The sequence below is a fragment of the Uranotaenia lowii genome, chromosome 3, assembly GCF_029784155.1.
Source record: "Uranotaenia lowii strain MFRU-FL chromosome 3, ASM2978415v1, whole genome shotgun sequence".
Taxonomy (NCBI): domain Eukaryota; kingdom Metazoa; phylum Arthropoda; class Insecta; order Diptera; family Culicidae; genus Uranotaenia; species Uranotaenia lowii.
In genome coordinates, this window is record NC_073693.1 from 129,447,967 (window position 1) to 129,474,294 (window position 26,328).

Here is a 26,328-nt window from a genome sequence, read left to right on the forward strand (position 1 = left end):
AAGCCGATGGTCTTTGTGTCCGATAGCTTCGAGTCGAGAAGCTTTGATACCGAAGGTTGTAGATGCTATTGAAAATCTTTAGAAGGCAATGTCTTACCGCAATTTGAGGAATTTTGAGGTCAAGGGTCTTTGCGAACGACGCTCTTTGAGCTGAGATCAAGGGTCTTTAAGGCAGAGGGTCTTCAATGCCTTAAAAAGCATTTGAGGCTGAAAATATGTGAGAATCAGAGCCTTGAGAACGCGTGTTTTGAAACGATAATCTTCGATGCAGAAGGTCTTCTAGGATAAAAGTTTTTGAGGCCATGGATTTTTGGGGCGAGCACTTTGATCCCAATGTTTTGTGAAGTCATATAAAATTTTAAGCTCGCAAGTTTGTGAGGTTGACATCCTTTGAAGTCGAGGGTCTTCAAGGCCGAGAGTCTTCGAGACCAAAGAAAGTCTTATGGATCTTGAAGATGAAGTTGATTGAGTCCAAGGTATCGAATGCAGAAGGTTTTTAAAGCCGAAGAAGGTCTTAACGGTTATGGTCATGAGATCGAAAATCTTTGAAGTCGAGGTTTTTTGAGGCCGAGGGTTGTTTTATGCCATATTTGGTCTTTGGTTTGCACCTTTTGCCTCCTAGAAACTGTTGGTCTTTGTGTCCGATAGCTTCGAGGCCAATAGTTGAAGTATGGTCTCAAGGCTGATGGTCTTTAATTCCGAAGGTTGTGGATGCTATTGAAAATCTTTAGGCCGTAAGATATTGAGGCCGAGATTTGAGGGATTTTGAGATCAAGAGTCTTTGAGAACGAGGCTCTTTGAGCTGAGATCAAGGGTTGAGGCTTACAAAATTTGAGAATCAGAGCCTTGAGAACGCGGGTCTTGAAACGATAATCTTCGAGGCTGAAAGTCTTCTAGGCCAAGAGTTTTTGAGGCCATGGGTCTCTGGGGCAGAACACTTCGATCCAAATGTTTTGTGAAGTCATCCTTTAAAGTCGAGAATCTTTAAGGCCGAGAGTCTTCGAGGCCAAAGAAAGTCTTATGGATCTTGAAAATGAGGCTGATTGGGTCCAAGGTAAGGTATTGGATGCAGAAAGTTTTTTAAGCCGAAGAAGGTCTTAACGTCTATGGTCATGAGACCAAAAATCTTTGAAGCCGAGATTTTTTGAGGCCGAGGGTTTTTTATGCCATATTTGGTCTTTGGTTTGCACTTTTTGAGTCCCAGAAACTTTAAAGACGACGGGCTTTGATACCGAAGCTTGTGGATGCCATAGAAAACTTTTGGCCGTTAGACTGGAGGCCGAGATTTTTAGATCAAGATTGGAGTGATTTTGAGATCAAGGGTCTTTGAGAACGAGGCTCTTTGATCAAGTATCTTTGAGGCCGATGGTCTTCAAGACCTTCAAAGCATTTGAGGCCAACAATATTTGAGAACCAGAGCTTTGAGAACGTGGGTCTTGAAACGATAATCTTCGAGGTTGAAAGCCTTCGAGGCCAAGAGTTTTATAGGTCTTTGGGGCAGAATTATTCACTCTGTTGTGGTATGAGCCTACTTGGTTGAATGATTCAACTGAATCAAAGCAATCGAAAGATTCCTTTTAATTCAACCACGGTATACCGTGGTTGAATTAAAAGGAATCTTTCGATTGCTTTGATTCAGCAGAATTATTTGGGTCGAAGGTTTTTGAAGTCATGTAATGTTCAAGATTCGTAAGTCTTTGAGGTTGAGAGGTGGGCTTGTGGGTAATGGCTTGTGAGTTTAAAGATTTTCAAAGCTAGGAGAGTATTTTAGAGGAGGATACTTGAGGTAGAGATTTTTTAAGACCGAGGGTCTTTAAAACTGATAGTCCTCGATGCCAGGAAAGGTTTTTAAATCTAAGGTTCTGATGTAGATGGGCTTAAGACAAAGAACTTATGAGATTCAGAGTCTGTGTGTACAGTCGTCTCTGAGGTTGAAAGTCTCCGATACTGAAAAGCCTTGATGCTGAAGGCCAAGCGATGTCTTCATGTAAAGGGTCTTTGAGGCTGAGAGTTTTTAAGGACGAAACCCTACCATGTGTGTGAAGGTCTATAAGGTCGACACTCTTAAGTTCAAAGCATTGTTTTTCGTGCAACTTTCAAATTCGGAATCTAAAATTGTAAGTCCTATTTTGAAAATATATTGTTCTTACATAACTAAATCAATTTCAAATCTCTAAACGCACCAATCAATCAATTCAATTGCGTCATCTCTACAATCTCCAAAGATGATCCGTGTCTAACTTGGCGCTTCATGGGTCACGCGAACCGGAAGCGTGCAAAACACTAATACATAACCTCATCAACGGAGCGAAAACTTTCCCCCGGACCGAATAAATAGTTAATCAAAGCCACCGAACGAAAATCGTGTACGACGACCTTCAGCGTCCACGAATTGTTGGTTGGTCGTAATAAATTTAACGCAAGACTTAAAAACCCTCGGCCAAAACTTAATCCGTTACAATCGGTAATTTGAGAGCACTTTCATTCGTCGACAGACTCTGGCTACGCGGAAAGGAAACAAACATTCCGTTTCACTTTTTTTTCTTGTGTTTTGCTGCTGTCCATTTCTTTCGGAATTGAACATTTTTATTTGTCCATCAGCGTGTGCCCAGTCAAAGATCGCACAAGCGGTCTCAAAATCAACAGATTTCGGAATTCAGACGGGTGATCAGCACCGACACTTTTCTACTTACTTGCTAAACTTCAATTAAATTAAAACACCAAGCACAGCTCTTTAATCCAAGACTCGTTTTCTTTCTCTGTTTATCTTTTCCGGTTGCTCCTTTCTCAAACCACCGATTGATGTGATCACCACCATTCTCCTGATCGATGAACGATGACGACTATTATCATCATCCTCAAACCGAAAAAAATAAAACTATTGGCATGCACCTCACGTCGTCGACGAACAATCCGGAATACCAACGAACTCCATCCAAATGATCATGGACCAACCACCTAATGTTGATACCTGCGAATGGACATCTGTCTGCAAAATTAAACAAAAACAAACAAGGTCGCTGATGATCCCGAAACGCTGCGGATCAAGCAAAACACCCGGAACATCTCCAATGTGGCCTACCATGGCGATCTGCAGAAGAAAGCTGCCATGGAAAGACAAAGAGAATGTACAGAAATCATCGACAGTAAAGGTAAGTGAATTTGCCAGTCACATTTGTTTGAGTGTAGTTCTTGCTTTTTTTGTTTTTCGAAGAAGAGAAATCTCTGATGATAATAATTATTTTTTTCTAGCAGTGAAACGTTAACTTAAGCCTCTGAAATGATAAATGTCTTTTGATCAAGAATGAAGCTATTATCACTCCGGATGAAGCTTTAAAACCTGCTTTTTGAGTTAAAATGTGACATCCTATATTTTTTTTTCAAATTTCAGATTCCGATTATAAAATTAAGATTTCAGTTTCAAATTTCAGATATCAGATTCATATATCAAATTCAGATTTCAGATTCAGTTTTCAGATTCAGATTTCAGATTCAGATTTCAGATTCAGATTACAAATTCAGATATGAGATTCAGATTTCAGATTCAGATTTCAAATTGAGATTTCAGATTCAGATTTCAGATTCAGATTTCAGATTCAGATTTCAGATTCAGATTCAGATTTCAGATTCTGATTTCAGATTCAGATTTCAAATTCAGATTTCAGATTCAGATTTCAGATTCAGATTTCAGATTCAAATTTAAGATTCAGATTTCAGATTCAGATTTCAGATTCAGATTTCAGATTCAGATTTCAGATTCAGATTTCAGATTCAGATTTCAGATTCAGATTTCAGATTCAGATTTCAGATTCAGATTCAGATTTCAGATTCAGATTTTAGATTCAGATTTCAGATTCAGATTTCAGATTCAGATTTTAGATTCAGATTTCAGATTCAGATTTCAGATTCAGATTTCAGATTCAGATTTCAGATTCAGATTTCAGATTTAGATTTCAGATTCAGATTTCAGATTCAGATTTCAGATTCAGATTTCAGATTCAGATTTCAGATTCAGATTTCAGATTCAGATTTCAGATTCAGATTTCAGATTCAGATTTCAGATTCAGATTTCAGATTCAGATTTCAGATTCAGATTTCAGATTCAGATTTCAGATTCAGATTTCAGATTCAGATATCAGATTCAGATTTCAGATTCAGATTTCAGATTCAGATTTCAGATTCAGATTTCAGATTCAGATTTCAGATTCAGATTTCAGATTCAGATTTCAGATTCAGATTTCAGATTCAGATTTCAGATTCAGATTTCAGATTCAGATTTCAGATTCAGATTTCAGATTCAGATTTCAGATTCAGATTTCAGATTCAGATTTCAGATTCAGATTTCAGATTCAGATTTCAGATTCAGATTTCAGATTCAGATTTCAGATTCAGATTTCAGATTCAGATTTCAGATTCAGATTTCAGATTCAGATTTCAGATTCAGATTTCAGATTCAGATTTCAGATTCAGATTTCAGATTCAGATTTCAGATTCAGATTTCAGATTCAGATTTCAGATTCAGATTTCAGATTCAGATTTCAGATTCAGATTTCAGATTCAGATTTCAGTTTCAGATTTCAGATTCAGATTTCAGATTCAGATTTCAGATTCAGATTTCAGATTCAGATTTCAGATTTCAGATTCAGATTTCAGATTCAGATTTCAGATTCAGATTTCAGATTCAGATTTCAGATTCAGATTTCAGATTCAGATTTCAGATTCAGATTTCAGATTCAGATTTCAGATTCAGATTTCAGATTCAGATTTCAGATTCAGATTTCAGATTCAGATTTCAGATTCAGATTTCAGATTCAGATTTCAGATTCAGATTTCAGATTCAGATTTCAGATTCAGATTTCAGATTCAGATTTCAGATTCAGATTTCTGATTCAGATTTCAGATTCAGATTTCAGATTCAGATTTCAGATTCAGATTTCAGATTCAGATTTCAGATTCAGATTTCAGATTCAGATTTCAGATTCAGATTTCAGATTCAGATTTCAGATTCAGATTTCAGATTCAGATTTCAGATTCAGATTTCAGATTCAGATTTCAGATTCAGATTTCAGATTCAGATTTCAGATTCAGATTTCAGATTCAGATTTCAGATTCAGATTTCAGATTCAGATTTCAGATTCAGATTTCAGGTTCAGATTTCAGATTCAGATTTCAGATTCAGATTTCAGATTCAGATTTCAGATTCAAATTTAAGATTCAGATTTCAGATTCAGATTTCAGATTCAGATTTCAGATTCAGATTTCAGATTCAGATTTCAGATTCAGATTTCAGATTCAGATTTCAGATTCAGATTTCAGATTCAGATTTCAGATTTCAGATTCAGATTTCAGATTCAGATTTCAGATTCAGATTTCAGATTCAGATTTCAGATTCAGATTTCAGATTCAGATTTCAGATTCAGATTTTAGATTCAGATTCAGATTCAGATTTCAGATTTCAGATCCATATTTCAGATTCAGATTTCAGATTCAAATTTCATATTCAGATTTCAGATTCAGATTTAGATTTCAGATTTTTAATTTCAGATTCAAATTTCAGATTTTAAATTTTCGGTTCAGATTTCAGATTACCAAACATAAAATTTGAAAATTTAAATTTTATTTAAAATTAACTGGATATTGAAAAATTATCTTGAATAATATAATTGGGAAATCCTTTGGGAGCTCTGTCTTATTATTTTTTGCAAAGGAAACAATTAAAAATTAACAGTTTATCGTGGCGGCCGCTCTTTAAATTCGATAATTATCATACCATGATCATCTTCTGACCACCTTCCTTGTTTCTTTCAGAATCGTCTTGAGAATTTCGTGCCGCCAGCCGGTAGAACATATTTATCAAATGTCGCTAAGAAACAAAACACGCAACGAAACCCCGATGTCTCTCCCTCTGTTCGTCTTCCAATTTTCCCAATTTCGGCGCCCTCTTCTGGTGGTGGCGACGCCGGTTTATTCATCATTCTCCAGCTCGTTCCGGTCATTGAATTCGGAAACATGTTTTTACGTTATTTTCCTTTTTCGATTGTCGTCATTTTCTTCTAATGCCGTTTTTCGACTAAATATAATACGCCTTTATTTTCGGAATTCTGCTGACTTTCGGCACAGCCAAAAAACTCAAAAATATAAAACACAAACGCCTCATTTGGCAGCCGCCTCACCAAACAGCCAACAAACGAGCCAGCTTTTGTTTTTAATTCTCAATTGGCAAATGGTTTTGGTCAAGAACCTTCGGAAAAACCGGAAGCGCAAAAACAAGAGCTTTGACCCTAAATTACAAGCGAACGCAAAACTGCTAATCGACTCCTCCGAATGGGAAACAAACATTTTCGCGCTGCTACTCGGTGTTTTGAAATTAGAGTGTTGTTTTTTTATATTTACAGTGTAGTGTTATTGTTTTTAACGGTGTTTTAATTGCAAAGCGCAGCCTTAACAATAACAATTATGGGTAGGTGATAATTAAGGAACCGCTTTGCTACCGATCATAGACTTAAGATACTAAACTAATTCGTATTTTAAGGTAAAAGAGCACAACAACACTTTGGGGAAAGATCAAAAACTTCTCAGAGATGTAATCAGTTCGTGGTATAGGAATACACTTCATGTAGTTGGTTTAGATTAAACATCAGTTAAGAAGTATATTGAATTCAAAGTAATTATTATTCATTGTCTTGAAACGATGTTTTGATTAGTCTAACGTTTCGATGCTTGTTGGCATCTTCCTCAGGGAATTAATCTATCGTTCCGTGTGAAATTACTGTGCTTATGTGAAGCTTATTGTACACTTTTCTCTTCTCTAATCGTCTCTATGTTTTTAAAACTTATTTTGGATTGTTGTATGGTTTTTCGTGATCGAACTTCTAAGCGGATCACGAAAAACCATTCAAAAATCCAAAATAAGTTTTTAAAAACATAGAGACTATTAGAGAAGAGAAAAGTGTACAATAAGCTTCACATAAGCACAGTGATTTCACACGGAACGATAGATTAATTCCCTGAGGAAGATTCCAACAAGCATCGAAACGTTGGACTAATCAAAACATCGTTTTAAGACAATAAAGACTGTTATGCCGAAAAATAATTACATTAAATCATCCCTCTAAACATCTCATTGAATTTAAATTTTCAAATTCTAAATGATTAATTTCACACCAAGTACACACTTCGAAAAAATTAAGAACAACTTATTCTTAAACTTAAACCAAATTTTATGTTTTTCATATAAAGTTTTGAAGATTTAGTCATCATTTTGAAATTTAGCTCTATCAGTTCTCCATCACAAATCAACCACTTCAAGGCTCTGTAGACTCAAGGATTGCAAACATTCATCAATCTTCAAAATCTTATTCTTTTCTTCGAACTTAACTTTTTTTAAGCTCCTGTGATTCGCATTGAGATGCTTTCTACTATATGAAGATTCCCTAGAGCGAAAATTGTGTTGTTCCGAACACTGAGCAATAAAGTTATGTTTACAGTTCCTTATTTCAAAGAATTTATAAAACTACACGGTGACCGTGAACCGGTTTGAATTAAGGAATATTGTTTGAAAAAATTTTGAACATCACTGTGAAACATTATCGAACTTTTCGTTACAAGTGTTCGAGGTCTGGAATAACTTTTGCTAGATTAGACTTAAAGCTCTGTTTACAACTCGGGTGAAAATGATGGTGAAAATCGGCTTCATTAAAAGCTCATCAATGTAAAATAAATATGGTTTACAACTTGGTGAAGATCTTAAAAAATTTCAAAAAAATATATCGCTATGTGCAACGTGTTGCTTCTAACTTCAGCTTTCTTGGAAATTATGTGCAATTTTTTTTGAGCATTCGGTAGCTGATCTACAGTCTTTTTTTCCGAAGCATGTTTTTTTCGGATTTTTTCTTAGAATAACGTCTGAAAAACATATTTGAGTTACATTACGAGGTTTCCAAAACTATAAATTTTGTAAAAATCGGTAGCGAAATAAAAGAGGTATATTGGTTTAAGTCAGGAGTATCAAATTGACACTCCAGGGATTAAACGGGTAAAAATTTCTGGGACGGCGGCCTCAGACAATGTTTACTCATTTGAAAAAAGGCGTGAATTTTTTCGAGCCCAACAAGCTTCACGATTGGAAATGCCCAAACTTAATTAAAAATGTGATTTGAACGAGTTAAAAAGACTCCACTCAATTTTAGTAAATGTTTGCAAAATCTTGGCTTCAGGTAACTTTAATTTCTGGTAACCCTATCTTTTTTGCGAGTGATAGAGAATTTAATGAAGATCATTTCATCAGAACACCTCAATGTTCTGAAATCAATAACAGAAATAATATTTCTGAAAATTGAACGGAAAATCTGTTAGTGATGCTAGTTTATTTTCGTGAATAAAAGAACGCTCTGTTTAAAGCGTTATAACTATTTCCTTGCTACTCCTACCGCTTTACCGTCTTGGGCAAAATTGTAGCCAGACAATTTTCCATTAATCTCCGTTAATTGGAAATTTCATTTGCATTACAAGAGTTACATCTTCCGAAAGCATTTTGCGTTTTTCCATACAAAATTTCGAATCGAAATCCGGGTGTCTGAATCTTATTTTGAAAATCTGAGAAAATTCATTCGTTTGCTTTATCCTAGAATGAAGCTTTTTAGGCTACAGGGTTCAAATTTGTATGCATACTCTACCACCTGAGCCAACAGTGAGCCAATGTCCTGAGCGTCTTGAAAAAGTAGTTGATCATTTTCCAATAATAACTTCAGAATGAACACATGTCTATATTTTTTTTTTAAAGTATGGCATTTTCAAGGACAAAATCCTATTAAAAAACTTACATCTGAAAATTCTAGTATTTTGAAGTTCGGATTTTGACAACTTCGGCGTTGGGCTTGCAGTTTTTTTTTAAGAAACTGCTCTCTAACATGTGTTGTGAGCCTACTTGGTTGAATAATTCTACTCTACCAATCGAATAGAGCAATCGAAAGATTCCTTTTAATTCAACCACGGCATAAGAAAAGTTCAGATACCGGTATCTCGGTTGCATTTTACTATCTTCTTCAGTGAACGTTTTCGATTGATATATGTGTACCTTTTTTTGAATGTATTAGTGACACTTTCCCATACTTATGGTGTTCGTGAGATATACATTTGTATTGTTTTTTTTTTCATATTTACTCTGATCCCAAACGCTTCAATTTTTTAAGGAACTCTTGAAAATTTCTGAATTTGCAATTGAAAACACTTCAAATAACCGTTAAAGTTACTTTAAAGCATGTTTTGTAGATCGTTTTCGAAAGCTTGTTCCAATGGTATTTCCGATATTTTCGTAGGTTTTTTTAAATCTAACCTCATTTGAAGTAAATACACAGATGAACAGATATAGGTACAAACTCGGAAGAAAACTCTTCAGGAACTTCTGTATAACTTCGAATGCTCACTTTTGAAGAATCCGTTAGGAATTGACGAAAAATTGTTTCTAGATAACTCTTAAAAAAAAACAATTTTTCTAAAGGGCGCAATCGTATATGAATTAATAAATAAATAAACCTATATACTTCAACAGATTTTACAGTCTCAAATTGTCGAATTGTTCAATATATTACAATAACTTTTAGCATAAAAAAATTTAAATCATCATATATCTTTTTCACTACAGAGACTGCCGAAATAACAAACGACCTTGAATGATTTTTATTCTTCACTTTTTGAAGGGCCATCAGAGTCAGGAAAACTTAACCTACACACAAAATAACCTGCACGTTGCTGCTACGTGAAAAACTACAGAATTTTTATCTTATTGATTTTTAACGAAATTTGTACGAATAAATTAAGTAACGCTCCTCAAATAGGAATTTTGTTCTATGAACACCAAGTGCACCGCATTTAGTACCTACTTTAAGCAACTTCTAAATGAATAGCGAACAAGTTTCAGATTAATATTTATCATTTTGTGTCTCGAAACTTCATCAGTAAATTTATCCAAATTCGTCGAGTATTTCTTATTAGAAAAAAAACTTACTTAAACAATTACCTCATATGACCCCATTGGTTACACTGAATTTTTTTTTTTTGACAGTTCTCTCCGATGTCCTTGGAGACATCTAATGGCCCAACCAAAAAGCATAAAATTGATCCAAAATGGCCGTTCGGTCTTTACACAAGTTTCAAGGCTTACCTTGTATATCTGTTCATCTGTGGTAAATAATCTTAAATTCAAAGTTTCCTGGATATATATTTCCTTTACAACGTTTATTTTCGACGCTTAGATTTTCAAAGTGATTCTAGTTAACATACTGAATCCTGTTTTATTATAGTTTAAATTCCGCATGAAGCTGACATCAGATTTGAAATCCAATTCTTCCCAACTGGGATAGTATTATATATCAAAAGACTATGTTCATCTGACCCCTTCCAAGTGTCCGTGGTGAAATTTTTTTGGAATTTTTCAGTGTATAAAATTTACGTGCATAAAATTTACGTCTGATTGCGTACAAAATCAAAAGTTATGTTTATGCTTATGATACATACACAGCCAGACCTTGCCAGCATCCCGGTGAATAGTAGAAGAACATTTACTACTAAGCTTTACTTGGTCGGGCCCACTGTGCAGTCATCATCATCTCTGGTCATATATCTTGGATATAGCGCCTTTACTCGCTCTTGGAAATAAGTATCAAAAGCACAGAGAAAAAATAGTACCACCACAAAATCTTGTAATATAAACTCTTCCAAAAGATTTCGCGGAACAATTGTGAAGGTACACCTCCATGTCTGACACAGTATTTGAACAATTCCAATGTGTCGTCATAGATATGGATCAGAACGAATAAGTTTAGAAAACTTTGGTAAATATCGGACATTTCAAACCTGCATGATTTATAAAACGAGCACATGAACAAACTGTTGTATTCCAGGGCACAACATAATTGGAAGAACGATGATTTCTGACGTTATTCATATGCGCATCTCACTTTTCTTCCAGCCACTTGTTTTAAAATCATAATTAATAGTAATTACAAGACAACTTTATAAATGAAACCCGAAATTGTTTCCGACATTGTACTGTAAAGTACGCGAGGGATCACCTCACGTCCCTTCATAAATTAATAAACCGCTTTTCAGGTAAAAACTCCCGGATTGCAACATCAGTTCAGAATAAATAAATGAGAATGATAATGGAACGAACTCACCAATTGTTGAAATAGTAAGTGTGTTTCCTCTTGTAGAGAATCATTCAACCTGCTGGAGGTGGACGAAATCGACGGAGAATCGGGTCGAGCACAAACAATGAAATAAGCTATTATTGATCACTTGCATTATCCACTAATTCAAGACAAAATCACAATTTTACAATAAGGAACTAATTAAACTTCAAAACTTTAATTTTCACTTCGACGGAGCGAAAAATACACGAGCGATACCAACAAACCGTCGCCTACTCCTTCTGATTGCGTACAAAACCAAAATTTATAATCTCAAATTCAGAATTTGCGAGTGCTACATTTTGATATTAAAAGTGTTGGCCTAGATAAAATGGTGATTGATATGTGCATAATTGAAGTCGGGAAGTCTAAACGCGTCTATTTCTGATTCTGTCTTAGATCTTTTTTTTTTTTTGAAATATTCGAATTATATTTTGATAGTGGCAATGTTTTCGGAATTTTAAGCCTGTTCGCATTATTCTTTGAAGATGTTATGAACTGAAAAGAAGTTAATTTGCTTTGATACAATATTTGCTTATAACGAAATCCGTTTTTTAGTTTAGATTAATTGATCTGATTTTTTTTTAAATAATCCTGAAATTGTTGTCTTTCTGAAAGCGTTGTTTATCATCACTTTAAAAACTCAAATAATGTTTCCTAATTTTAAAATTATCGGTAATGGTATCTTTCGTTATTTTCAACCATTTGACCATCATAAGTTAAATCATACGATGACTTATATGAAAAAGTGGAGCAAGAATTTCTAAAATCAAATTTAAAGTAAATAGTTTGATGACCCATATCAATAAAAGTCTTTATAAAACTTGTGAAATGAGTTTAATTAAAAATACCGATTAAAATTAGCTTATCGTTTATCCATTTATGACCCAAATTAGTAGCTGGGATCGTTTCAACTTATTTTCATTGATTTGTGTGTGTCACCTAAGAAACCATTGTCGATGTCAAACTTTATGTTACCTGCAGTGACATTTATCGTCATTTGTCTGCTCCCCAACCTGCACCGGAAAATTTTCCTAGTTTTCAATAACGGAGGAACATAGTTAAACCTACAAGGTTTGGCACCCTGACAATGAAAAAGTGTCGAGGAAAAAATATTAAGGAGCTAACCGTAATGAACGAGGAGGGACAAAATTTGTAAATGGTACCTCCTCTTTTGCTTCGTTGTTCCGGAAGTCGTTCGGTAACTCGATTGGGAGAACTTTATTGCACAGTGAAACGTTTAAAAAGGCAGAAGAAATTTTATTCTTAACCTGGGTATTGTAACGCCTATAGGATGAAAAAATTGGGTATCTACGTTGCAACAATTTCGATCACCGTACGTCACGAAAGGGAAAATCCAACAGTTTGAAGCGGAATTGGCAACTTTGTTCGACTCCGGTGGAACCTATTTCTCATTTCCGTTCCGTCTGTCTTTTTTTGCTGAAAATGGTTCTTGTGAACTTGAACTACCATTCTTGCTCAAACTGGAGTATGATGGCGGTACTTGAAGTTCACTTGCCTAGCTGAGACTGTGCCAGTAATTTATGGTTTGTCGCATTTCTATGAGATTTTTTTCGGAATGCTTAAAAATTGTGTGTTCATTTTTGGTGTTTGAAAATATAGAATGAAAGTTCTTCAATAGTGTGGCAAAAGTCTCAGCTGTCGAAAATTGAAATGAACAGAGACTGCAAATTGATGACAAATTTCGATTTCCTCACGAGCCTTGCTTCTGCTATCTGAATGATTGGATAATTTCCTATGCAGACGACTAATGTGCTGCTTGGGTTGTAGCAAACTGAAAAGATTTACCGCTGTTTTTTTCTGGCGTAGAATCATAATTGGTTTGGTCTTAATTATCGATGTTGTTTTTACACTATAGCGTAAGATTTGTTCTATGTACAAAGGCCTGTCATCATCAAGTGGTGTTTTTTATTCGATTCATCTGAATGTTACTGCAAATATCAACCCCAACTAATGCACAATCAGCCCTTGACCGGTGTGCCCGATTTTTTTTTCTTCGGTTTGAAGTTACTGTTTATCTAACACTTTTTTATTTTGCTTTATTTTTCTTTGCTTCTTTCCATAAACCGCATCACGTTGTTGTAATCCATTGTCGAACCATCAACACAACACCAAAATTCATATGTATCATCGCGCAACACCTCAATTCGACCCTTGCAAAATTGCAACCCCGCCACCAAACCACCACCAACACCATCGATAGACAACAACGAGCTAGAATCGGAATACTTTTCCGAACAGCTGGCGGCAGAATCGTTGCCCCATTACCAACCACCTCCCCCACCACCGGTCGTAGCACCAGCATCACACACACTGTCCCAGGCGTCGATGAGCGGCTCGACGACGTCGCTGTCTTCCATGGGCCCGAACGCGACGGCCACCTCGAATCCGACGGCGGCCATTTCCCAGCAGGCCCAAATTACCCCGACCTCGACGCTCACCAAGCACAATCTAAGCAATCTGAACCAGGCCCAGAACAACTATCAAGCATCACAGGCCTACCAGCAGATGGCCAACAACAACTACAACAGTGCCCAGATACCACCCCCGGCAGCCTACCAACAGCCACCGAACCACTATCATCACAATAGCAATAGCAGCAGCAACAGTAGCAACCACAACAGCGACCTCGGTCGACAATCGGTGCTCCAAAGCTCACAAATCCCATCCGGCGCTGGTACCCAGCAGAAACATTACGATCCCTACGACAACTACGCTAGGCCAAACCCGAACGCCGCCACGACCATGGTGAGCAACAACAATAACTACAACAACCACTATCACCAGCACAGCCAACAGCAGCAACCGAGCGGCGGTGGTGTAGGTGGAGGTGGAGGCGGTGCAAGCGAACGAAGCAATGGTGCTACCACCAATCACAACTATCACCATCAGCAGATGCATCAGCAACAGCAACAACACTATCACCACCAACAACAGCAACGCGAAGCCTACGCACACGCCCAGCAACAACAGCAACAGCAACGATACAACAACGGTCAACACTACCAGCAACAGCAACAACAGTACCAGTACAACAATGGTAATCACAACAATGGAGCAGGTGGCGGCGGCGGCGGCATCGGCAAGATCGCCGATTACGATCCCTTGTCTGATGGGCCGAGAAATGTGCAACCGAATCGGCAGAGCGCCACGCTCATCTACAGCTCCGGCACCTGTAAGTATCCCCCTTCACACACACACTCTCTATTGTGTTTCCTCATTCGACACCATGTGCACGTGTCCTTGACGATTTTGTTTCAATGTTTCAGTGTTTCAATTAAATGTAAAAAAAAAAGTTTAAGTAGTACCTATATGTATAAAATTCTTTAGAAGAAGCTATGTTCAATTCATGGTCTATATTCTCTTCGAATCAATTTCTTTGAAGGTCGATCACAGTTGTACCGAATAAGTTTTTCAATGACAGTCCGCCAACTGCATCGAATGACATAAATATGTTAAAACGACTATTATCGAAAAAACAAAATCTATAAGATACAATGAGGTTTTTTTGAACAACTACTGTTAATTTACATACCTACGATGAAAAATCCGATAATCAACCCATTGAAATATGAATTCCTTAAGACATTGAGTCATCAAGTCAACAATCCGTACGGTTTGAAGACCATCAGGCCTCAATCTGATTTAGATATCTAGCACTCGACTCACAAGTTGTATGATAGTTAGTCAATTCATTCACGTCTTCAGCTAAAAATAAGGTTAGAAACTCATAATTCCGACATGCTGGTTGAACGCTAGCCGATGTTTCATACCGTCCAGTTATCTGATCATTGCCTCGAGCCTCCAGATCATCAGGCTAGCCCGTAACGTGTCTTCAGGCCATGTTTTTCACAAAATACACAATTTTTTTTTTTGAAAATTTTCTATTAAAACTCTTTAAAAAATATGCATATATTTTAAGTGTTTTTTTAATTTCAGAGGAGCTAGTTCTCTTAGTTCTAACTTTCAATATTTTTAAATTGAAATAGTAGCTCAACACCCATATCCTAAACTTTGAAAAATTTTGAAAATTATTTCAAACTAATAAGAAAGCTATTAAAACGGAAAAAATGGAATAACAATATTTTCTTATCCTAAAATTTAAAATCAGCTGGCAAATCCTGTCAGCAGTCTTAAGGGGTAAAATTATCTGAAATTATTAGAACTATCTGCAATAATTTGAATCCATTATCTTTAGATTTTCTGATTGTGGAAAGACTTGAGGGAATTTTTATTTAAAAAAAACTCAATGATTAAGAAAATAAGTTAATACTAGGAACCGCTATAACTTTTATGTGATAACGCTTATCGTGATGCGATGTGGAGAAGCAACGTATGTCTTATTTAAAGCTTTAAAAAAATTAAGAAAATCAATATTCAAAAGTGAACGATCCGTAAATCACAATTTTTTATAAGAATTCATAGGATTTTGCACTTCTCTTGAGTCAAATCTCTTAAAATCTCATTCGCACATCAGACTCAATGCAAGTCACTACAGCAGTTTTATCTTGCTTAAATTTTGCTATTACTATCTCTTGATAAAATGATCATTATAAGCCTGAAGTGTTTTATAAAACGTTTTAATTCTATATTTTAAGCCCAATTTAATAACCCTCTTGAACACTGCGATTCTCCAATTTTGTTCAAAGAGCAAACATTACTGTTAAGGTTAAATAATCCTAGCTTATACAGTTTTCAACCCACTTTATTATTATAATAACCTCTTGTTTCAAATTGAATATTCAGCTTTAAGCATTTTATTTTTAATAGATGAATCTAGTCTAAAACTGTGATAATTTGAAATTATTAAAAAAATGCATTTCTATCTTTTTGTCAATCTTAAAATCAACAGTATTATTGGCAAAGTGAATTGCAAATGATCGATTGCAAACAAGCCTGAAACTCGTTAGATTCATCATGGTTTGTTTTTCCAACATTTATTGTAGTTATTCTACTGAACACTGCTGTTCTTCTTTATTATTTTCAAGAACATCAATAGAGCATTAATGTAACAGTAAAAAATCGTAATTTCTGCTATTTTATACCAGTTGTGGTGAAAATCTCTAGAAATCATTAGTTTTAATTATCCATAGAAATCCATTTAAAAATGAAAACTTTAAAGCCCGGTTTACAGTTCTTGTGAACTCGAACTCGAACGTGAACGTGAACTCACCACAGTGAAAAATTATTCCGCAGTGAAATGTCAAATCGGTCAAATCTTTAAAATTAGTAAGAGGTTTGTTCAACTGCGGGTACAAATTGGTTTCGATCGGAAAATGACAGATCATTCAACCAATGTTTTGATCGATACTTGTCGGACCAATGCTTAAATTTAAATTCAAATTTCTCAAAAAAAAACATATTGTTCTTCTTCAAAACATAACGAAAACGATTGATTTAATCAAATAATCCCAAAGTTCTTATCTTTGAATACAATGAATTTAAATTAAATTTTATGAATTTAAAGTACTCCCAAAAAGTATTTATCGATCAAGGAGTAACGAGCTTTAGCGATTCGTTTCTTTTGAAAAACTTATTGAAAGGACGTTATGAATATAACTTCTACAAGATAGCCATTTTTTGTTCTTGATTAAAAATTGACAAACAAAAATTTCAAAATTACTTTTAATTAGTGAAACAATTGAAAAGGTTTTTATTTAATTAAAATGCATCAGTACTCTTTTGTTTGTTAATTTTTCTGCTTTTCAGTTCTCCTTAAAACACATTATTTTTGAATGATTTCATAAATTTTTATAATTATTTCCATACCTTTTCTGAAACACACATTTGAACAAAGCGGAATCTATTTTTTTTATTTCAATGGAATCTGGCCATTCGATGATCTTCATTTACATTTATTCGTTGAGAAGCTCTTCCAACAGGTACATTTATTCGTCGAGAAACTTTTCCAACAGGTGCAATTAAATGATGCCCAAGCGGGGTTTAAAGTTAAAAAAAAAAATCGTATGCGTTTCATTTCAAACTAGTAGTATTTTAAGCCTTTAATTGCCTTCAAATTAAAAAACTAATCTTTTATGAAGCAAAAATTTTTCCGTCATCGGTGAAATTTTTTTTTCCAGAATGCACATTGCCATTCGGACGTGAAAATGAACGCGGAATTTATATTCACCACTCTTGTTCGTTTTCCGTTTTCACGTTCGCTCAGTGCGTTTACACTTCGAGCGGAATGTCAGTGAACGCGGAAAAAATATTCCGTAGTGAAAATCGGGGGAATTGATATAAAATTAATATTAAAGGGCTTTGAACAAGGAAATCAGTTCAAAAATAATCGTTCAACCATTCCGCATCTATTCCACCTAGTTTCGCAGCCATGAAATGCAGCATAGTCGAGTTTTTGAAGAATATAAGTTTTTTCATTTTCACGTTCGAAAGAACTGTAAATGCACCTTAAGATGGAAAAATCTGGTCTAAAACCGTCGCTGAAATTGAAACTTTTCCTGAAAAAATAATCTTTTATTCATCTTTAATTCTTTAATTCAAAAATATCAACAGTATTTAAATTCTTACGCAAAAATGAAGTTCAGATGATTGATGGAAACTTTATTCACCTTCAATATGAGAAAAAGTAATTTGAAATTGATGTTATGTAGCCGAAGATATAAGGATTTCAACGCAATTACTTTTACTTTTAACTAAATTTTATATTTTAAATTCTATTGAAAACTGGTCTGCTGAGATTTGTTTGAATGTTAATCCGAAGAAAAAGAAATTGGAAAATATCATAATCGAGTGGTATCATCAAAACAATTTTTTTTCCTAAAATGCGTATTCACATGCATCTGAGCATACAAATATTGTGGAATTAATTCAAAGAACAATAAAAAAAAGGATTTTTTTTAAATATTTCGTTATTTTAAATATTTTCGAAATTAATCAAAGGACTGTTGTTATTCATGTATATTTAAATTTCATTAAACCAGAATTAGTTCTCCAAAATATATGCATATGAATATAAATTTAAAAACATTTGGATAATACCAATTATAACGAGGATATCCAAATAATAAATTTCAAATAAAATTTTCATATAAAAGAAGTTTTTCAATCCCAATCACTAATCTCTCTAGGCGTTTATTTTTTTATGTTTCAGAATGACAAAATCTTGAATAAAAATGAACAAATTCAATTTTTAAAGTGAAACAATGCTATTCCATTGCACTGGAATAATTTTTCAAATTAAAAATTTATTAATATAGACTATTAAACTTAAAAAAAAAAACAAATCGTATGGGGACTCACCGACCAAATATTTTAATTTTGCCTGGAAATGACTAGAAAAAGGCTAAATTTTCAATTTGTAAAAAAATAGGGTTACTGTTTTTTTTTTTTTAAACATCTTCTAGAAACACACCGTGCCTAGCTCACATTCTTCCAACATCTATTCATTTCTTCTATCCAAAGCGCTCTAGCTTTGACCTGTCCAACTATCAGTTTCATATTCTTTCTCATTAAAAGCTCTGCTTAGTTTCTATAAAATATGCCGAAATGCCATTTCAGATTGAAATTAATACGATTTCAGTGAACAAATTCAGTAATATTTGGGAACCTGTTTGACGGATATTAGTTAGAAAAGGAATTGTCACAAATAAAAAGTTATGGATTGAAGAAGTTTTATTATTTCGATGGAAAAGAGGAAAAACTCTAGCTGAACATTTTTGCCACTCGTTTCTTCGAAATAATGCAGTTTCTTCACTTCATAACTTTTTTCTCCCACACTCTTCTCCCACGGAAGATTGTCTTGACCCTAAAGTAACTTTTTCTTGTCGCGTCACCGTATATTGCTCATCCGTGTACATCCGAAAACAAAATGGCCCATTCTCCTTTATTCAGCTATTTATGAAAAAACGTAGGAAAAATCGGGTGAAATGAGGCTTTCAGAGTATTCTGATTTAAAAACGGTTTAGCAATTCATCCTTTGAACCAAGGTTCCGAAAATCACTCGGAAAAAACGCTCATGATAGGTTTCTAGTTGGAAAAATTCAAAGCCGAATGCTGCTGCCTGTAGTTCCCTAGAGAGTCGGAAGAGCGACAATGCGAAGTCAATGTAAACAAGATTCAAAAGCGAAAGTGGATTCGCATGAAAGTCGATCTCTCAAGCTCACTACCTGGTGTATCAGAAGTGATTGAGACACTTACTGATACAAGATCCAATTCGAAAATCCACTCACTCACTCACTCAATCTCAATCAATGCGGCCTTGCATCGGTCCATACTGCCTGCGTTCTTTATACCATAGCGGCAGATACATACTGCCTGTGTGTTTGAATGGCTATTTTGGTCCTCCCCAACAACAGCAACAACATAGCAAGATGTATCTGGCAGGCAGCATTCGATCATCGATCAGTTAACGAGTGAGTGAGTGAGTGATTGAGCAAGAAAAGTTATTGACTGAGACAAGAAACTGAAAATCAGGTAGCTTCTCACTCAGTTGAGAATTCCAACTGGAGAAGGAACGTCTCTCTTTCAAATCTTATTTCTTTGATTCTCGAAGCAGCGCTGTCGAACACAATCTTTGCCCCGCTGGGAGATAAATCAACCGACAATTTTGGTTTTGCTTTCGCTGTTGAAAACGTTTCAGTGTCTCTCATGAGAATTGAGTGATTTTCGGAACATTGCTTTGAACGATACATCAAGAATATTGCACGTCCCTCTACTTTATAAAAGTATATCGATAGCCGCCGCCTCACAAACATTTTCCCTTCATCTGTCACGTTCCAAGAACGCACATCGGGTACTGCTAGAGAGTCAGCTGATTTGTTTGCCAAATTTTCAGCAGTGTGTATTGATCGCAAACCTTAAACTGTGACGACGCCTACTTTGAATCTCTGCCTACCTACAACATTGGGCTGCCACAGCCTGATTTCACTATTTATTGCTTTGAGTAAGCTCGATCCGCCGAAAGAATCCGGTCCTGATGGGATTCCATCGTCGTTAGTATCAAAAATCGCAGCATCTCTAACCGTACCGCTATGTATAATTTTCAACAGATCGATTTCTGAATGTGCTTTGCCCAGTCACTGGAAAACTGCTTCAGTATCGCCAATCCATAAATCTTGAAACTCTCACCGTGTAGAGAACTACTGGCCCATATCAATCCTGTGCTGCTTTTCCAAACTGATCGAGTCTCTGATATACGAATAGCTATATTTGGCAGCTAAACCGATACTCACCGAATACCAGCACGGATTTGTAAAGAAAAAATCGACGCTGACGAACCTGATGTGTTATGTAGGTGAATTGTACATCGCAACAAATAAAAAAATGCAAGTGGATTCAATATATATCGACTTTGCAAAGGCTTTCGACAAAGTACAACACAGCATAGCAATAACAAAGCTCGAACGCTACGGTTTTTTCTTCATGGATAATAAAATGGCTGCATTCCTACCTGGTAAAACGCCAAGGTTACATTACATAAACATCCGAGGAACACACTCTACAGAATTCGACATGCCATCTGGTGTTCCACAAGGTAGTCACCTAGGGCCGCTTATCTTTGTGCTTTTCATAAACGACATAGCTACCTACCTTAACTCGATTAATCTACTGTACGTCGATGACCTAAAAATTTACAGAGCCATTGACTCGATAATGGACTGCATTGCACTTCAGGAAGATATGAACAAATTATTGTTATGATGTGATACGTATGGGATCGAAGTGTTAAATAATTTTTTTTCAGGACTAGAGCATGCTCAGGGACTCCACCTTAGAAAGAGTTTCAACGATAAAAGATCTCGGAGTTACTTTCGATCAAAAGCTCTCGCTTGCACAGCATATCTCGACAACCACAGCAAAAGCGTTTGCCTTATTCGGATTTCTCCGTCGAAATATGTTCACTGATTTTTGAAGACCCCTATGCCCTTAAACAGTATTCTGCTCGTTAGTAAGAAAGTGTTCTGGAATATGCTACACCTGTTTGGGCTCCTTACCAATCCGTTCACATCGGAAGGATAGAGAGGGTCCAGAAAAAAATTCCCCGCTATGCATTATGAAGATTGCCCTGGCGAGATTCTGTATGTTTTTACCACCTTATTCCGAGAGATGTGGTCTTCTGTCACTGACTTCGTTGAGCCAAAGGAGGACGTACTTGCAACGGATGTTCGTGTACGACATCTTAACAAACGTTATTGATTGTCCACAATTGCAGTATTCTCTCAATCTGCACACTCCAGCTCGACAACTGCGCAACCAAAATTTTCTCGGGCTACAAAGAAGCAGAACGAGTTTTAACCAAAATCATCCACTACATCGATGCTTTCATGCTTTCAACGAGGTTTCCCACCTTTTCGACTTTAACGTATCAAATTCGATGTTTAAACGCTCGATCCGTGAATTAACTTAATTTAAAATGATTCATTGTATATATATGTTACTTACGTTAATTTTTAATTTTAATATTTTAAGTCTGTATGACTTCACGGTCAAAGACTCCAAATAAATAAATAAATAGTCCTTTCGATTTTTCGCATTTGGGACTTCAGGAGATTCCAGGTTGTCAGGCCGTTAGGGTGTTGGGACTTCAGACTCTGCAAGCACGACACCGGTCGCTACCGGTCTCTCGTTACTCAAACAAGCCGTTAGGTCGTTATGCCATTTCACTGTATGTCAGATTTTCAAGAAAGAAAAACCTTCGTTTATTTAAAAACGATTATGTGTTATTAAGAATACAATTTCATATCGGAAAATGGTAGAATCATTCAAATACACATTAAAAGCGGAATGTATTGGTTTAAAAAAATTATTTTATGAATTTATGACATTGTATCTTTTAATTTAAAAAAATCCTTGATGCAAAACAAATGCAGATCTTTTTCACACAAAACTTTAAATAACTTGTTTATGGCATGTAAAGGTCTCGTACTCGAATAGATCATTTCACTTAAACTTTTACAGATATTATATAAATAATTTTTCGCAACTCAGTTCTAAATGTTACGAAGTTTGGTTTTGAAAAGGCCTGCTTTTCCTACCGAAAAAAAGGTCCTTATTATGCGCCGTGCGTGAGGTGACTATAGTAACCAGAGTCATTCGATTTCAGGTGTCGCTTTAGGTGATCAACGCTTCTTTGGGAATCAACCACTGTCACTTCACTTACATCGACTATCGGAATAAGGTGAATAGAGTCCCGTGACGGTAAGGTGACTCGACTATCGTCATCTCACGCGCGGCGCAGAAGAATGACAAATGTCGAACACAGCAAGAAAAAATCGTGTAATTTTAGATCGAAAACGATGCACGAAATCGGAACATCGTTTTTGATCTAAAATTCTATCACTGTGTATTTTTAACAAGAATGTAATTTTTGGGGCGTGTAAATTTAGATTGATAACGATGCACGCCAATGGAACCGCCTTTTGCAGTGTAAAAATACACAACGGTGTAAATTATGATTATATTTTGATTGTTTGCCGCTTTTGAAAGTATAAAAAATAAATAATTGAAACACACTTATATCTTTTACTGAAGGAATTTATTTTCAAATCGAAGCATAAAAATAAAAAAAAGTTCACCCACCATCATGAGCAGTGCCAGGTTGGGATGATGGACTTCATACAGCCTATTTTTACCGGTCAGCGTCGTCATCAGTATTCTCCAATCGTGGTTCCACTTCACTGCGTAAATCTGCTGAAACAAAAATAATAATTAGGTTCCGCACCTTTCAATTACATAATGTCATTTACCTTATCTTCATCCGAATTCCGTGGACTTATTAGCTTTCCTTGGCTTTTTCCATACTAAATTTTCTTGCCGAACTGATTGGAACTTTTATGGCTGCTCGGACAAAAACAAACACAAATGCCACAAGTTGAGAATTTCCATTCAATTTTAAACAAACAGATATAATTTTATACTGTTTGTGATATAAATTTCATTGACCGCTTGGTTTTTACATCACAGAATGTAAAATTATATCAAAACAATTTATTTCTATTCTAAAGACTAAAATTACATCAAAAGGAGTTGAAAATTACATCTTTTGTGAATTACACTCGTAAAAAAATAGATCACTCGTGTTTTAGATTCCGTATACTTTTAGAAATTTTTTGCTGTGAAAAGTAGTACTTTTCAGAGTAGTTTTCAAAACAGTGTCGAAAAGTACTTCTGTATAACTGTTTTGTTTACTTTTAGAACAGTCTTTTAAAAACATTTCTAAACATTTTCTAAAACGGCTAACTTCTTTAAGGTTTTCAGTCGATAACAACTTAAAATTTAAATAAATATGTCAATTTCTTGATTTCCCTCATTACATTTCGTCTTCCATTTCAGTGAACGCCAACAACAACCGACGAGTGGGCTCCGTTAACGACCTCGATCCCGTCAATGGATTCTACGGTTCGGTTACGGAAGCTACACAGCAGCAACAACAGAACGCCATGTACCTTCAACAGCAGCAACAGAAACAGCAACAACAACAGGCAGCAGCTCACCATCAGCACCACCAACAGCAGCAACAGCTTTATCAACAACAACAACAGCAAAGACAGGCGCAACTCCAACAGCAGCAGCAACAGCAACAACAACAACAATCGCAATACATTCAGCCTCCTCAACAGTACGGCCCTCCGACTACAGCTCCGGTGTCGAAGTCAATGGGAAAAGTGGTAAGTTTCGTTTCTCTCTAGGATTCTTGTTCTTGATCATTGTTGAAATGATCGTAGTTGTACTGGCTGTCGTATTCGTCGCACTGTTCTGAGTATTCTATACTTGACGATTCTTCTTGCTCGTGGTACGATTCCCGAGGGCACATCTCCTTTCGGATGCAAGCTCCATTGAACTTAACGTATCCCGGCTGACAGACACAGGTCGGTGGTCCGGAACATGCCGCAATGCACAGTATGTTGGAGCAATCGTTATCACAGGTCTCTTGACAACAGGGCGTGCAATTGCTATAGGTAGCGTAGGGTCCACACGTAGGACAGTGACCAGGTTTGATGCAAAGCCCTTCGTGGCGAACGAAACCTTGCTTACAGACGCAGGTCGGCCGATGAATCAGGTCTTTGGTACAAACGAAATTTTCACAAGTGTCTGCACAGCTAGGTTCACAGCATGCGGGTGTCGCATGAAGCTCTTCATTCGGCGGACAATCTAGAATAAAAATTTGTTAAGTTGCATTCACTGTCTCAAACAAACGACTGAAAACATACCAACAACATCGTCCACCATCGGACATTCCGAAGGGTCGATGCAATTGCCTTCATGCCGAACGAAACCCTCGCTACAAACGCAAAGTTGCTTGTAGATCATAGTTTTTGGACACTTCCTCTGGTGACAGTTGTTATCGCAGGTCGGTTCACAGCAGGGAACAACCTCACTTAGTTCTTCGTTTTCGTTGCATATTTCTGGAATCAAAATCAATGTCGGTTTTGATTAACAACTTCAAAACATTGAACAATAACCCTACTTACTGCATGAAATCGGCTCAGGCGTGTATTCCCGAGAACCCCCTTCAACGCCCCAACAGAAAAAAAATATCACTGGGCTGAGCAGCGCTACCCGAATAACTAGACTTCCCATCCCGAACTTTTAACGACCGATTAAATGCATTCATGTTTCCCCGTTGGTAGTTTTATACGGTATTGTTCGAAACCATCAGAAGGTGAAAAGAGGAACCACCAGAAAATTGGCACAACATCACGTACTTAGCCAAAAGTGTACAGTTCGGGTGATAGTGCACCAGAATATCTGAGGCAAAAAGTAGCTTTTCCCGAAAAACCCCTACAAATATATCGAGCGCAAAGCGTGGTCATTCTAACAACTTTCTTCCGCTGGAATATGATGCATGTTACCGCAACTAGGTCAGATATACCTACCTACCTAGTGCAGTTTGTCAGATTTGTCCCTGGCTTTGTTTTCAATTTCATCAAACGACTGGACTTTTCTTGGCTAGAATCGTTCGATGCCACCAGGTAATCTGGGTTCTGACCCAAATGGGCTTCATTCATCAACGTTCGTTGCATTCATTCAAGTTTTTTGACATCTACAAAAAGCTTATAGAAATTTGGGCGAAACAACGTTTAATTCAAAAATTTATCTAAATAAGTATTGCATGTGCATGTCAATTGAATTATTGTTTCTCAATGCCAAAAGACATACTCCTGTTAATCAGTTGATAACTTTTTTGCCTAACTAGATACGAAGTTACGATCTTTAACAAAATTGTTCATCGGAAAATTTTCTTTAAAGAATTTATAAATTGACACAAAACCCAAAAATACACAGAAAAAAAATCTGAATCCTTAACAACACTGAAATTGAAAAGCTGTATCATTACATGACGTGGAACGCAATTTATTGATGTAAATTTACAAATTAAAAAAAGTTGAATCCTTAAAAGCACTGAATTTGTATGACACAAATATTACTTGACACGGAACGCGAATATTTGATGTAAATTTACATCACATATGATGTAAATAAAAAGAAGCATCACATACGACGGAATTTTCAGTGCGAATTAAATATTACACGTCTTAATATTTTACATGTCTTTCAAATTTTACACGTCTGTTGAAGTTTATAGACGTGTAACATTCAACTCGCCCTGAAAATTCCATCATCTGTGATGCTTCTTTTTTGTTCCATCATATGTGATGTAATTTTACAACTTTTTTTTGGTCACACAAAATAATCAACAACACTGAATTGGAAATTTCTTAAAATTACACGACATGAAATATTACAATACACTGAACGTGATAATGGCATGTAAAATTATAAACTGTGAAGAACAGGAACAGACAAATGTGAGAAAAACTGTTAAGTCAAGTCGTTCGCCAAAGTATTTTTCCCGCGCGCGAGTAAGTTAATCGGTTTTGATGGTTCCCGGAGATCTTCGAGAAGCAGGGGTGCGGTTTAGGAACGGATCCACGTTGCTCAACTTTGGATCCGGTACGTCGTGGAATAAAATAAAAGTAATAAAACTTATGTGTGTGATTAAAATAATTTGTCTCCAAATAAAATGAATTGTATTAATTATAGAAGGATTTCTATTTTTACTAAGAGACGAGAAAATTCCAGTATTGAATCATATTGAATCATATTAAATAAAACAAAACAAAAATCCAATTGGAAAGTTTTTCTTCCAATATTCAGT

The 26,328-nt window shown here is 35.9% G+C and overlaps 1 protein-coding gene across 5 annotated transcripts in view; it reads left to right on the forward strand.

Annotated features, from left to right (window-relative positions):
* LOC129750795 (LIM and SH3 domain protein Lasp) overlaps nt 1–26,328 on the forward strand; it is a 254,186-nt gene that overhangs the window by 211,408 nt on the left and 16,450 nt on the right. For all 5 annotated transcript variants that reach the window (XM_055745872.1, XM_055745868.1, XM_055745869.1 and 2 more), the window contains 3 exons: nt 3,017–3,152; nt 13,414–14,385; nt 23,502–23,836. In XM_055745872.1, coding sequence (XP_055601847.1) covers nt 3,017–3,152; nt 13,414–14,385; nt 23,502–23,836 — 1,443 coding nt within the window. The remainder of the gene's footprint in view (nt 1–3,016; nt 3,153–13,413; nt 14,386–23,501; nt 23,837–26,328) is intronic.